The sequence below is a fragment of the Kogia breviceps genome, chromosome 7 (assembly GCF_026419965.1).
Source record: "Kogia breviceps isolate mKogBre1 chromosome 7, mKogBre1 haplotype 1, whole genome shotgun sequence".
NCBI lineage: Eukaryota > Metazoa > Chordata > Mammalia > Artiodactyla > Physeteridae > Kogia > Kogia breviceps.
This window is the reverse complement of record NC_081316.1, coordinates 116896925-116912233: the sequence shown is the minus strand read 5'-3', so window position 1 is coordinate 116912233 and position 15309 is coordinate 116896925. Positions and strand designations below refer to the sequence as shown.

The following is a 15309-nucleotide window of genomic DNA, read 5'->3' as shown; positions in this document are numbered from 1 at the left end:
ATTGACTTTTTTCTGGACCACAATCTTATTCCAGTCATATTGGTTACTGTGTCAGCCTCTTCCTAATAGTTTGTCTATCAACTAGGCCAAGGATCATAAATCTGGTGCCAGTAACCTTTTCTCTTCCAAATAATCCCATACACTGATTTTCATAAGATTCCCCACAAGTGGTCACCGTTTCTTTCCTTAAAATTCTTTATCAGAATACAAAGATAGGGACTTCCCTGGTGGCACAGTGGTTAAGAATCTGCCTACCAGTGCAGGCGACACCGGTTCGAGCCCTGGTGCGGGAAAATCCCACATGCCGCCGAGCAACTAAGCCCCGTGCGCCACAACTACTGAGTCTGCGCTCTAGAGCCCGCGAGCCACAACTACTGAGCCCACGTGCCGCAACTACTGAAGCCCGCGTGCCTAGAGCCCGTGCTCCACAACAAGAGAAGCCACCGCAATGAGATGCCCGCGCAGCGCAGAGTAGCCCCCGCTCACCGCAACTAGAGTAAGCCCGCGCGCAGCAACCAAGATACAACGCAGCCAAAAAAGAGAGAACTTGCCTATTACATTAAAAAGCGTTAGACGTTTTTTAAAACCTATGGAAAATGTAAAAAGGCAAAGTCCCCTGTAATTACAACCTTCAAAGATAACCACTGTTAGCAGCAGTTTGGCATATATTGATTCATGATAATATTACAACATCTATGAAATTAGTTTCTTTTAAAGAAAATGTTCACATCAGGTTTTTTGATAGTGGAGAAAACAGGTAGACCGCAGTAAAAAGAAATCTGCAACCAAAATACCCTAATAATAGAAGAAAGAGCAAGGGAGAGACTCAGAATATGACAGACCAATTTTCACCCTGGCCCTGCTGCACTGCCCTGAACCCTCGGCCTCACCTGACTCCCATTTTAGGTATGGATACAAATAAATACCTACTTCACCAGACTTTTGGGGACTTAAATAAGATAATGTCCCCAAATGAGTTCTGTTGGCTCTTTGTTTGCTGGAGTTTGTTTTTCTCTACCTGCACATAAAAGTCCCCTGAGGAGCCTGTGACAATGAGAATCCCAGATATCCTCAATGAGAATCTCTGGGGGTAGGGCCTGGAAATCACATCATGCAAGTGCACTGCAGAGGAAAAGGCCCTACGCATAGTTGCTTTTATTACTGCACCGTTTAGCATCTAACACAGAACCTGGTAGCAGTGTTCAACAAACACTAGTGGGATGAATAACAAATGAAAAGTTGTATTTTAAAAACAGATTTTAGTTATGTTTCAAAAAGTTTCATTAAAAAAAGCCTTCATGATGCTTATGTAAGAAAATTTCTCTCAGCAATAAAGTAGTTATTAGTTGTACTTGATACAAAGGACTGGAACTTGTTTCTATTTGAATGCACCTACATGGTTCACTTTCCACATCCTAGGACATAAATCAAGGTACACTATATGAAATTTAATTAAGAGTCAAGGTAATCTAGTTTATTTCACTAAAAAAACAACTCATGAAAATTGGATTATGGACGATTTCAAATTCTCAAATGGCCTCCCTCCACAGACTTTACAGTTACTACACAAAAATTTATCCCTACATTTTATCACACAGAAAACTATTTTCTTTCAGTAATTCATTTTAGAACAATTCAAAATACTAATTGTTAGGTATCAGCTTCAATACGCAATTTATGTGTCACTTTGATAAAATGTATGTACCTGAGAGCTCTAGCAGGATACACACCACACCAAAATGTTTACAGTGAGATTTCCCTGGACAACACAATCTCAGATTATTTTTCACTTCTTATTGTTCAAATGCATTTAAAATTTTTACAATGAATATGCACTCCCTATATAATTTTTCTTATTTTAAAAAGAAAATGCAAAAGCCCAAGAATTCAGTAAGAGAAATATAATTAAGGAATCCTGAAAGGTTTTTAAGTTTTGATTTTCCAGGGTTGAAACAATATCAGATAAGTTAAAAATGATTTTTATATTTGGAAAAAAATTAACCCTTCACATATTATTGCCAAGAATTCTAAAGCTCTTTAACAAACAAACAAACAAAAAAAATGTTTTCAAATGCTGTGAAGGACATTATTGGTTCAACTAGCAAAATGGAATACAGACAGCAGACTTGATCAAAGTATTGTATCAAAGTTAAATTTCTTTAAGCTGATAACTGTACTAAGCTTATGTAGGACAACTTCCTTGGTTCTTAGGAAATACTCACTGACGTTTTCAGGGGTAGAGGGACATGATGTATACAACTTGCTCTCAAAACGGTTCAGCAAAAAATACGTAATAACAAAATGAATGAAAAAGCAAATGCTGAATAGGAGAAATGTTAAATTGATGAATCTGGGTAAAGAGTATAAGAGCTGTTCATACAATTTTTATAATTTTTTGTAAGCTTGAAATTATTTCTAGATAAAAATTATAATTGAAAAAAGTAACAGAAAAATATTCAAAATTGTTCTTAAGATCATACTGGACCAACTTTAAGCAAGACTTTATTGGGGGAAAAAATAGCAACATATTTTAAAATTGTGCTCATAAAAACACTCACGCAGCACCAACCTTAAGCAAGAAATTAAATTAGTATTGTCCAGTAGATATATGAGTTACATATGTTGTATTTTCTAGAAGACACATTAAAATTAGAAGAAACAGGTGAAACTAATTTTAATATATTTTACTTAGCCAATGTGTAAAATATTATCATTTCAATACAATCAATATGAAAATTATAAATGAGTTATTTTACAAGTTTTTTCATACTAAGTCTTCAAAATTTGGTGTGCATTTTACACCTACAGTACACCTCAATTCAGATGCTAAATTTTCACAAGAAATACTGGATCTGCATTTAGATTTCATAAAATGTATCAAAGAGTTTAAAAAGCAGACTCATATACCAAGTTGTTCCAAGCACAGTTAAATGCTTTCCAATCACCGAATAGAGTATTTGTTTTTAAATATAAATTAGCTAAAATTAAATAAAATGGAAAGTTCATTCCTCAATCACAATAGCCACACTGCAAGTGGCTACACTGTGGGACAGCCCAGCTTTAGAGGGTGAAACCAAACGCCCGCGAAAGGAGGGCCTGATTTGCCAAAACTCAGCTCATCACATTTATCAAACGATTTTAACATGGTTATGAGGTTAACAGGCTGATGTTCCTATCAGAGGCATTGGTATCTGTCCAGGTCATAATGTGACATCCACTCCACCACCAATCAGAAATATCAGCACAAAGCTTCTTGATCCTCTACCTCAGACGTCATACGTTGAGTTTCCTGAAAATTGACTATCAAAGGGCCCACTCATTTTAAAATTTGGTGGAATGAACTGGCTCTCAGAAGCCTCAATGTCCACTGTACAGAGTGCAGAATTTCAGCACAAATACCGTCTGAGAATCCCACATGGGAGCAGGCCCACGACTGAACTTGTCTCAGATTTAACAGAGGAAGTGACCCTGAGTACAGAGACTCTTTTTCTTTTAAACAGGTGTAAGAGATTAATTCAGTCAACACCAAGAAACACTCAAGATTTGCCAATCAATAATTCTGTGCCAAGCAATCTGATCAGGGATTTGGCTAGAATCCTTTTGGCTAATCTCAATAAGGACCATCCCAAAGCGAATCCTGATTAAGGCCATTCTCATCTAAATCAAGGCTTAGGCAGTGCTTTGCCTGAAAGCAAATAAACTAAATCAAATTATATACATATGAAGGAAATTCTGCCTCTTGGACAAAAGGAAAAACCATTTGAAAGATAATTTAGCAAGTATGGGCAAAAATACAGTTCCAAAGGAGAGAAGTTTCATAACACAGCATTCAAAAACCATTTTAGGGAAATGTCTAATTCCTACTTTCCGTCTAGCCAGACTTTCCGATTGAACAATGATGTGGGTAATAATCAAATTTAATCCACAACAGCTAATTCTGATATTGTTCATTTCTCTTTCTCTGCAGGCATCAAGTATTAATATTCCATTTAAACCTGAAAGGAAGATGTACTTCAAAATTGATGGACCCTTTTTTGTGAATTCAGTAGTACCTGAAGTTACTCATACCTCTGAGAAGTGAGGTAAAAGAGTGTGAACAATGGTTTTTGACATCCTGACCTAAGAGTTAAATTCTACGTTCCATACAAAATCTTCCCTCCCCTGCCAACCCAATGATCTAGCTTGCTTCCCTGCGACACCATATTGGGGACCAGATATAAATCCAACTAACCACTGTGTGGAAACGAAAATAATCCTAATCTAAAAGCATGCATAGATAAACATTAACTATTTCTACTTAAAACTTCTCCCCGCCCCCGGCCCCCCAAGAATCAAAGCTTTAAGCAGGATGAATACAAACGTTTTAAGCCGTTCCATCGGAGGTTTGTTCTTGATTAGATTTATTCTAATCGTGGAAATATTTACACATTCTGCAGAAGAATACGTTCTAACTGTGGGTTTTTATTAGAAACTTCTCAGTCAATGCCTAGGTAATCAAATCCAGTCTCACTTCTCTCTGAAATTAGCCAACCACGCAGAAATCCATTGTAATTTTTAAAATAGCGAAGAGGGGAAATAAACTACACACCCGAAACATTCCAGTCCGACAGTTCAAGCACTATTTCGAGAAGGCAAGTAAAATTAAAGTCCCACGTCTCCCTCAGGAACAGAAAGGTTTCTGTGCAGCGGCCACGTCCAGGCCACCCTGCAGGACCCACGGACCTCAGCAACCCCGCTTGTCCCCGCGGCCCGACCCCAGCGAATCACCCAGGAGCCCAGGCACTGGAACATCCTCCCGGCACAGAGATGCCACGGGGTTATCAGGTGCAGAAAAACTACTTACACCAAAAAAGTACGATTAGACAAGAGTTTTTACAACGTATTCACGGGTACCGCGTCCCTGCTCGCTGAAACCCACCACAAAAGGGAGCAACACCAGCAGCAGAGAGGGGTTTCCCCTTGTTTATTGGACTCCGGCAAACGGCTATATTTAACAATTCCTCCCGAAGGCCCGATGCCAGCGCGCAGGATCTGGAGCGGGAGGCACACAGGAAGGAAAGGGCACACCCGCTGCGGGGTGCGGAGCTTCTCCGGTGCAGCCCAAGAGGCGGTCGCCCCGCACCGCGGCACTCCCCCGGCGCCGAGCTGGGACGCCCGCATCCCCGCGGCTCGGCCCACCTCGCCAACAAAGGCCGCATCCGCCGCTCCCCGGTGGGAAGCCCCGGCCCCCCGCGGGGAGCGCGCTGCCCGCCCCAGCCCGGGACCAGGGTCTGCACAGCCGCCCCCCGGAGCGAGCCCAGCCGCACCGGGTCTCGGGCTGCGCGCCGCCCCGGGGCGCACAGCAGAGGCTCGCGTGGTCCCGGGGGAGGGCAGGGTGGGCGTCTGGGCCGCGCGGGGTCCCCAGAGGATGTGGCGCCGCCGCGGGCGGGATGGAGGCTGGGGCGGCCCGCCGCCCCCCGCAATCCCGATGCCTTTCATTTGGCCTCTGCGGCGTCGGAGGCAGCCCGACCTCCAGCGCTAAGCGCTGCGCCAAGCAGGGGCGGGCGGGGGAGGCGCGCCAGACCCGCTGCAGCGCCGGACCACCCCCACCGCCCCACGCGACGCGCCCCCCGCCCGGCCCGGACCCCCGCGGCCCGCCCGCCAGCAGGCCGCGCTCCTTCGCGGGCGCAAGAGAAAGGGCTCGGGCGCTCGCCCGGTGCCCACCTCAATGTAGCCGGCCAGAGCCGCGGCGGGCGCCGTGAGCCCAAGCAGCAGCAGGACAAGCAGTTTGCCCGTGGCCGCGGCGGCCGCGGTCCCGGTGGCCGCCATCCCTCGCCGGGTCGCTCTAGCGCTCGGCGCTGAAGCTCACACACTCGGACTTGGAAACTCTCCCCACCGCGACCCAGAAGCATCTGAAGCCCGTTCGCCGCCGCCCCGGGGGTTTTACACCGACCGGAACTGACTTCACAAAACCACGCCCTCCATATCCAGCGCCCAATGCCGGCCCGCAGAACCGCCGCAAGACACCGCCCCTTGTTCAGCCCACATCCAATCAGGGGACGGAAGGGCCCGCACCTCCCGCCGCCGCAGCCTCGCACCCCCGCCCGGCCCCGCCCCCAGCCGCTGACGCCCCGCCCCCGCCGGGACCCGGAGGCCCCGAGACGCGGGGGTGTGCGCAGGGTGGGTGGGGGCGTGCTTCGGCCTCTGGAACCGAGCACGGTTGTCTGCCCGCAATGCGCCCGTCTGTTCGCCTGCAGCGGCCTGATACGGACACGCCCCACTCCCCGCCCCTGCGGGGTATTTTCCAGATTCCTCTGGGTACCGCCCTCTTTGGGGTTCTGAAAATGTTTTTATTAAAAACAGGATTAAAAAAAAAAAACCCAGGATGAATTGTTCCGAGTCCAGGCAGGTTTGCAGAAGGCCCTCCCCCCGGGCAGAGGAAGGGCTTCCATGAGGCAGCTTTCCTCTGCTCCGACCCCGCGCAGGGCGCGCCCCTTCCCAGCGCGCTGCCAGCCCGGAGCCGGCTTCGCCCTTTCCTCGCCGCTCCGCCCGGCCGTGTTTCCACGCTTTTGACCTCTGCTTCTTAGGCCTCCTCCTTCCTGCTCCTTACCAGTGGCCACTAGAGCCCGGGATAGCTTCCTCCCACTGGAAACCAGTAGTGCAAGGACAACGTTGACCTCAAAGCCCAGGTCCCCTTCCTCGTGTATTTTAGGAAAAGGTCATTTTTCTTTTTTTCTCCAGTTTAAGATCACTAGCAAGAGACCTGCTTCTCTCTGCCTTCTTGCTCCGCTGCGTTTCCACTTTCAGTCGGGAAACATTCTGCTGCCCGGGTTCACAGCTGGCACGGCCTCGCCGCGGCTGGGGCGCCTCCGGCTTTGTTTCCTTTCAATAGCCGCGAGATTTATGGACCACCCTCTGCATAGTCCTTGCTAGTTTCCAGGTTAATAAAGAACGGGGTCTCTACCCCAGGAAACAGACAGTAAAAAGGGAGAGACAGCGTCCACGGAGTACACGCAGAGTGCGGCAACGAGGAGAACGCTGGATTTTCCAGCCCTACTGCGTGACGTGCCCATTCCTGTGGTTGAACACGCTCTACCCCATTCCCCAGAGACAGCCGGCACCTTTCCACTGCAGAGCTCTCCCCATTCCTGCACTGTCCTCGCTCCAGTATTTACCTGTTGAAAACCTTTTCATCTTTTCATCTTCCTCTGCTCGCTTGGAGGTAAAAATCATCTGCTTCTGAATACCCAGAGCTCCATTCCCCACTCTGGCACTTGCTGCCCTACTTATTTCCAAAGCTCTCCTGCCACTGACAAGGCATGGGTATGTAATACTGCAGGGCCCCTCACCCCAGACACCCCAACACATGTTTTTGCAGCGTCACTGAAACCAGTTCTGCTGGGTTCTGGTCCTAGTTCAAGGCTTGCTGTGGACTGACGTGTATCCTCTCCAACGTTCACATCTGTTGAAGCCCTGACCCCCAATAGGATGGTATTTGGAGATGGGGCCTTTGGGAGGTAATTAGGATTAGATGAGGTCATGAGGGTTTGATCCCTGATCAGGAAACTAAGATCCCACATGAAATTAATTAATTAATTAATTAAAATAAAAACCTTAATATGTTTAAATTAATTAATTGATTAAAATAGGTCCTGAAAGACGTTTATTTGCATTTTCAGGTCACTGAAGGATTATTAATAAAAGTTTGTTCCCCTATCCATCAATGTTCTTGACTTTAAAATGTTACTCTCTTTTTATTAAGTGACACTCACAGGAGCATACTTAGTCTTGCAGTTCTCAAACAATGATTTTTCATCCTAAATATGTTCACGTCAGTGACCAAGTCATTTGAAGAGTACTATGTTTTCACTTCATTACCCTTTGTTCACGAAAGGAAAAGGCCTGAAACAACCTCCTGTTTCTCCTCTCTTCTTAAGAATCAGACTTTCTCGTAAAAGAGTTATCTTTCACATACACTTAAGATGTGTGCATTTCATTGTTGGGGAAAAAAAAAGTAGTTTATGTCCCTAAATGTATCCTTATATGAGCAGCACCCACTCATCCATTTGACACTTATTCAAGTGAGTTAAATCCAGGTAGAGCAGCTGCTCCCAAATCAGGATGCTTTTCAAAATCAACTAAGAAGTTTTATAAAAGCAAATTCCTAAGCTCCTACCTTGGCAATTTTGAATCACTAAGACTAAGGTGACATAAGGGATTCAATATACATTTTTTTTAAAGCTGTCCAGGGAATTCGAATCCACTAATACTTCTGAGAGCTTGATTCTTGAACATCATGGGTCAGTAAAACAAAATTTTTAAAATTGGAGTAGCATTTAAAGTTACCAGTGTTTCCAGACATAGACAACAGACTTGTGGTTGCCAAGGGGGAGGGAGGGTGGGGGAAGGATGGATTAGGAGTTTGGGATTAGCAGATGCAAACTATTATATGTAGAATGGATAAACAACAAGGTCCTACTGTATAGCACAGAGAACTATATTCAATAGCCTATGACAAACCATAAAAAAGAATGTATGCATATGTATAACTGAATCACTTTGCTGTACAGCAGAAACTAACACAACATTGTAAATCAACTATATGTCAATAAAAAAATTACCAGTGTTTTAGTTTTCTAAATAAAACATTGACACAACTGTGTGTTATCACCACTGTTTCATTAAAGAAAGAACATTTAACAACAACAAAAAGTAAGAATGGTCATCATTTTACAATTTAAAAGACAGATACAATGTAAATTTTTGACAACTCACTACATTGCCTTTTTCTCATCACAAATCAGAATGGTGAATACTTTATGATGGAATGGTCCTGCTCTAACGCAGGTGTTGGAACAATGTGGAATGGGACATAAATATGAACTGGTTATAAGCTTGGCCTTGGCTTATAACTGGTAGCCTTTAAATATACAATACCCAGAATGTATCCTCTCACCCGCAAACCCACCGCACCATCCATGACTGACTCAGGACTTAAGACTTGGTTCCAGTATCACCTGCTCATGGAAGTTTTCTGCTCTGCCCCTTCTCCTCCAAGGCTGAGCTGATACACCTCCTTTGTGTCCCCCAGAACATTCTGTACATACCTCTGACACACTGTTCGTAAACTAAACATTAGTGACTTATTTTCTTTATTGTCTCCTTAATTACATCATGCGTCCCTTGAGGGGAGGAGTCATGTTTGGTTCACTTCTGTACCTTTACAGAGTGGTTGGAGTTAACAGACATTCAAAAAAATATTTGCTGAAGGAACACATAACCAAATGAGCTTTACACTCTGGCAGAGAGGATAAAACTTGTGCATGCATAAGTGTACTACTAAGTGGAAAGTCATAAATGGCCCAAGAGACATGTCTGTGCTTTTTAAGGGATAAACTGGGGGAAGAAGTTGGTTACATCTGGCTGAGGACAGCAGGCAAGGATCATAGAAGAGATTATATCTGAGAGTTCCTGTGAATATACAAAGGATGTCCAGGAGAGGACAAAAAGCATGGAAGGAACAATGCAAGCAAAGGCATGGCGCTGGAAAAGCACAAGGCATGTAAGAGAACATGTGAGTATTTCATTTCTTTGGAGGACAGGGTTTGTAATAAATAGCAAAGGTAAGATGGCTGGTCAGTTTACCTAAAAGATACTGGGGGGCCATAGAAATCTTTGGAAAAAAGATATGATTAGAGTTGGCTTTAGGCAAATTGAGTGTGACAGCCATACGAGGTATGAACCGGAGTCTAGAGGCAGGGAGGCCAACTGGGAGCCTATTGTGATATCAGGGAAAGAGTAATTTGGGAAGAATGAAGAGAGATGCAGTGGGACTGGAAAGGAGGAGAGGAGGAGGAGGAGTAAAAGGAACTTCATGTGTCCAAACGTGGTGCCTGGGAGAATATGGTAAGGACAATGCCATTGGCAGAAATAGGGAAAAGATAATGGGGATAGGGGAGTGGAGTTGATGAAATGCCAACAACATCTCCAGCATGAGATACACAGTCATTACTTGGGAAAGAGCTCAGAGAGAGTTTGGAACTAGAATTCGAATTTGGGGGTTTACCTACCCCAAAGTGATTAAAACCATAAGACAGCCAATGGGGACAGCAACAAGAGAGGTAGAAAGAAACCCAGAATGATATATTATTTTTCTGTTTAACCTGTGTTTATCATCACAGCATAGAGTCAAAAGCTAGAAAAGGCCAAGTAGGATGAGGACTAAGAAAGCATCACTGAACTTGGAGATCATAGAGCCTGATCACTGGTCATTTCTTTGTAAGTTGTAAAGCTACATGTAGGAAGTCAAGGTTTAAGGGGCTGGTGAGGCAGAGCTAACAAGCACAGTCATATCCTCCAAGATGTTTCCTGCTGAAAGAGCGAGCTAGTGGAGCAGCTCTTGTGGGGTATGGGTAGAGAGTTTTGTTGTTGTTTTTGTTGCTGTTTGCCATTGATAAGAAGCCACTGTGCGGGGGAAGAGGAGTTACCTGGTGGTCTAGTAGTTAAGATTCCGCACTTTCACTGCCGTGGCCCGGGGTTCAATCCCTGGTTGGAGAACTGGGGTCTCACAGGCCAGGCAGTGCAGTCAAAATAACAAACAAACAAACAAAAACCCAAGAAACCACTGGGGAAGGGGAGAAATTGACAGCGCAAGAGAGACCATTCAGATTTGTAAGATGAGTATCATCCTCATTTTGCAGATGAGAAAACCAAGGCTCAGCCTTGTTTTCCATTGTCTTATTAACAATGTTTTGTTAAGTAGATAGGTTAGTCATTATTATTTTCTTTGTTTTATAATACTAAGACTTCTGCAATAATAATAACTATAACTAACACTTACATAGCACTTACTACATGCCAGGCATTGTTCTAAGCATCTTAATAAATATTAAGTTTAGGCATGAGTTTAGAATTTATTAGCATTATCCCATTTTTATGTTTTTGGCTGTAAATAATAGATACGCCTACTTAATACAGCTTAAACAAAAATAGTATTTATTGGCTTATGTAACTGGAAAAATCTAGGGGTGAAAACGTAGAGATGGGGCATGGTTCCAATCAGGAGTGCAGCTCACGTCTCTGTGATTCTCCTGGTCCTCCTCGTCTGTCAGCTTCATCCACAGGCTAACAGTGAGGCGTCTGTGATAGTTTTTGATCCTGTCCTACATCTGCTCAGGAAATTGTCCAGGAGAAAAGACAGCGTCTGCCTCAGGCTTCCAAACGAGAGTCCTGAGATTCTCCGGTTGGACAGCTTAGGTCACATACCCACTCCTGACTCAGTAACTGGGGGGTGGGGTGGGAAGAGGGGCAAAAATAAAATGTGCTGAGTGTCTTAAGTCAACCAGGACGGCCAAGGAATTGGAAGTGGGGGGAGATGGGGGAGGGGTGTTAACAGAATGAAAATCAAATAGGAAGGGAAAATAGGGGAAAGGATACTGAGTAGGAAATAGACAGTATCGATTACTTTATTTCTCAACATTCAGTTTAGGGTGGATCTTACTGCCAAGTTAGCTACAAATTTCATCTTTCCTCCTTCCCAGCTGTTCTTCCTGGGATCCTTACTTTGGTTCTCTATTTGTTATTCTGTGCATTATCGAATAGATGTTGATAAAGTAGTCTATGAAACCCCTCAGCTGTGAATCACCTGAAAACCCTCAGAATTGAAGGTAAGATGTAGAACAAGGTATATGCCATGTTTTTTTCTTTGTCTTATAGTGACGATATTTGCCTTTTGTTTCAATTAAGAAATGTCAGAGACTGAGCCTGGTCAACTTCTTCGGCGGAGCCTCACAGGATAAGAGGGGCTTGGTGGTACCCCAAGGTCTATTTCTGGTTTTTTGCTTGTTGTTGTTTTGTTCTGTTTTTTATATAAAAGCTTTGAGTTGTAGTTCACATACCATTCAATGTGCCCATTTAAAGTGTACAATTCCGGAGGCTTCCCTGGTGGCGCAGTGGTTGAGAGTTCGCCTACCGATGCAGGGGACGCGGGTTCGTGCCCCGGTCCGGGAGGATCCCACGTGCCGCGGAGCCTGTGCGTCCGGAGCCTGTGCTCCGCAACGGGAGAGGCCACAAGAGTGAGAGGCCCGCGTACTGCAAAAAAATTAAAAAAAAAATAAAGTGTACAATTCAATAATTTTTAGAAAATTCACAGAATTGTGCACTTATCACCATCATCAATTTTAGAGCATTTTCATTATACCCAGAAGGATCACTGTACCTATTACTAGTCACTCCCTGTTTCCTGCCACCCCTTCCTTCTCCCAGCCTTAGGCAACCAACTACTGGTTTACTTTCTGTATCTATAGATTTGCCTTTTCTAGACATTTCGTGTAAATGGAATCATAAAATATGTGGTCTTTTACAAATACCATGTGATATCACTTATATATGGAATCTAAAATTCGACACAAATGAACTACTTGTGAAACAGAAACAGACTCACAGACATGGAGATCAGACTTGTGGTTGCCAAGCGGGAAGGGGAGGGGAGGGATGGACTGGGAGTTTAGGATTAGCAGATGCAAACTATTATTTATAGGATGGATAAACAACAAGGTCCTACCGTATAGCACAGGGAACTATATTCAATATCCTGTGATAAACTATAATGGAAAAGAATGTGTATATATATATGTATATATCTGAATCACTTTGCTGTACAGCAGAAATTAACACAACATTGTAAATCAACTATATTTCAATAAAATTTTTTAAAAATAAAATATGTGGTCTTTTGTGACCAGCTTCTTTCTCTAAGCATCATGTTTTCAAGCTTAAGCTAAACATGTTGCAGCATGTATCAGTGCTTCATTTCTTCCTAGTGCCAGATAATATTCCATTATTTCAATTATTTCAATTATTCATTTCAATTATTTCATTCATCAGTTGATAGTTAAGTTGTTCATTTCAATTATTCATTCATCAGTTGATATTATTTCAATTATTTCATTCATTTCAATTATTCATTCACCAGTTGATAGATAGTTAAGTTGTTTCCACTTTTAGACTATTATGAATAATACTTTTATGGATATTTGTGCACAAGTTTTTGTGTGGACCTATGTTTTTTTTTCTCTTGGGTATATACTTAAAAGTAGAATTTCTGGGCTTCCCTGGCGGCGTAGTGGTTAAGAATCCACCTGCCAATGCAGGGGAAACAGGTTCATGCCTTGGTCTGGGAAGATCCCACACGCCACGGAGCAACTAAGCCCGTGCACCTCAACTACTGAGCCTGCTCTCTAGAGCCCGTGAGCCACAACTACTGAGCCCACGTGCCACAACTACTGAAGCCTGTGCACCTAGAGCCTGTGCTCTGCATCAAGAGAAGCCACCGCAATGAGAAGCCCACGCACCACAACAAAGAGTAGCCCCCATTCACTGCAACTAGAGAAAGCCCACGTGTGTAGCAACGAAGACCCAATGCAGCCAAAAATAAATAAATAAATTTATTGAAAACAAAAAAAACCTTGTTTGTTTTTTTTTTAAAAAGTAGAATTTCTGGCCCATATGGTAGTCCACTGTTTTGCAGGTCAGAAATTTTATCAGAACCCTTCAAGTACTATCTTTAGGTACCCAAACTCAAAAGAGATTGCCAGGGACTTCCTTGGTGGTCCAGTGGTTAAGACTCCACACTTTCACTGTGGGGGGCATGCATTGGGTCCTTGGGTGGGAGGGAACTAGGATCCCACATGCCATGCAGTGTGGCCAAAATTTTAAAAAAGAGAGAGAGAGAGAGAGAGAGACTGCCACGTAGAACTAGAAGATAATACATCAATTGACAATGGCATTACTGTTTTCAGGGGACCAGATCACTGACGTTAACTGCTTGGAGAACCTCCTTTCCAATATCAAGGTATATGAGAAACTGAAAATTACTGCATTTAATTTTTAGTTTAGTACTCACAACAACCCTCTGAGGCTTAGAGAGACTAGATAATTTGTTCCGGGTTACACAGAAAACAGATGGAAACAACAGGATTGCAACTCATGTCTGCCTCTTTCCAGAACTGTCTGTCTTAATTACTAGACTAGACTCACACCGCTCAAATGCCACCAAATATTTAACTGTCCACTTGTTGGAAATGAGTTGTTTCCAATGTTTTCACCCACAGCACTAGTCCTTCTGCAAATGCCTACTTGAAATAAGTATGTGCTCTCAGTAGTTTCATTCTCAAAAGGTGACCTGGTATCCAAATTCTGGACATGTCTTTATGTGGCTCTGCCTCTACTGACTTTTATGAGAAGTTGCTCCTAATCACATTTGCTGGCACACCTCCTTAAAAGCATAGTCAGCAGCATTCAAAACAGCTCCTGGATGCCTGCCCTACAGGGACTTCTGATGATCTCTGTACTATTTTGAGATAAAAAGGGTTCAGCATCCAGCAGTCCAAAAACGTAGTCTAAATCAGCTTTTAAATCCCTCGTTACATTTTACAAGATGGAGGCCACTGAAGACTTGAGTTGTTTCCAGATATACTCCAGTAGATCTCTCTAGGTCTCGCTCCTTTCTTGGGAATGGGTTGCAGACGAGACGCGGCGTGCTGTGTGGTGGCTAACCCACCATTATGGCCTCAGCTCTTGCTCATCTTGGAACAACCAGCTTTACAGATCTTTCGAGAAAACCAGGGTTGTAGCACCTGTACTCGGCTGGTATTCACGCTCTAAATTACATAGCCATGGTAAAATATTATGAAATCAAGACTCACTTTGAAAAGTTTTGTTAAATTTGTTAGATGTGACAGTGGTATTGTGGTAAGGTGAGGAAAAACAGATTTTCCTTTGCATATGAAAAAAATATATCTAGGGCTTCCCTGGTGGCGCAGTGGTTGAGAGTCCGCCTGCTGATGCAGGGGACGCGGGTTCGTGCCCCGGTCCGGGAAGATCCCACAAGGCGCGGAGCGGTTGGGCCCGTGAGCCATGGCCGCTGGGCCTGCGCGTCCCGAGCCTGTGCTCCGCAACGGGAGAGGCCACAGCAGTGAGAGGCCCGCATACCGCAAAAAAATATATATATATATAATATATATATATATATTTTTCTATATATTTTCTATATATATATATATATATATATATAATATATATATGGGTGAAACTGAAGAATCAGAGGTTGCCCCTAAATGAAGAGCCGTGAGAGGCAGACAGAATTGAATACTTAATATAAATAATTTAAAATGCATAACTGTTATTCAGATCATTGAGATTTGACTATGGATGCAACCTGTCAGATCTCATAGAAATTATTTACACTGAAATGCTCAGAGAACAGTCAAGATAAACGATAAGGCAAAGGTATCAACTGACATATTTGGTGAGGATAAGTGATACTTGAAC

General features: G+C 43.6%; 1 protein-coding gene across 11 annotated transcripts in view; it reads right to left on the bottom strand.

The window, feature by feature from the left end:
- APLP2 (amyloid beta precursor like protein 2) overlaps positions 1-5944 on the bottom strand; it is a 78723-nt gene extending 72779 nt beyond the window's left edge. For 10 of the 11 annotated variants that reach the window (XM_059069761.2, XM_067039330.1, XM_067039333.1 and 7 more), the window contains exon 1: positions 5704-5939. In XM_059069761.2, the coding sequence (XP_058925744.1) occupies positions 5704-5808 (105 nt within the window). In that variant the 5' untranslated portion in view covers positions 5809-5939. Of the gene's footprint in view, positions 1-5703 lie in introns of all 11 variants that reach the window. The other variant, XM_059069760.2, reaches the window with a different exon arrangement.
- Positions 5945-15309: the final 9365 nt, after the last annotated feature.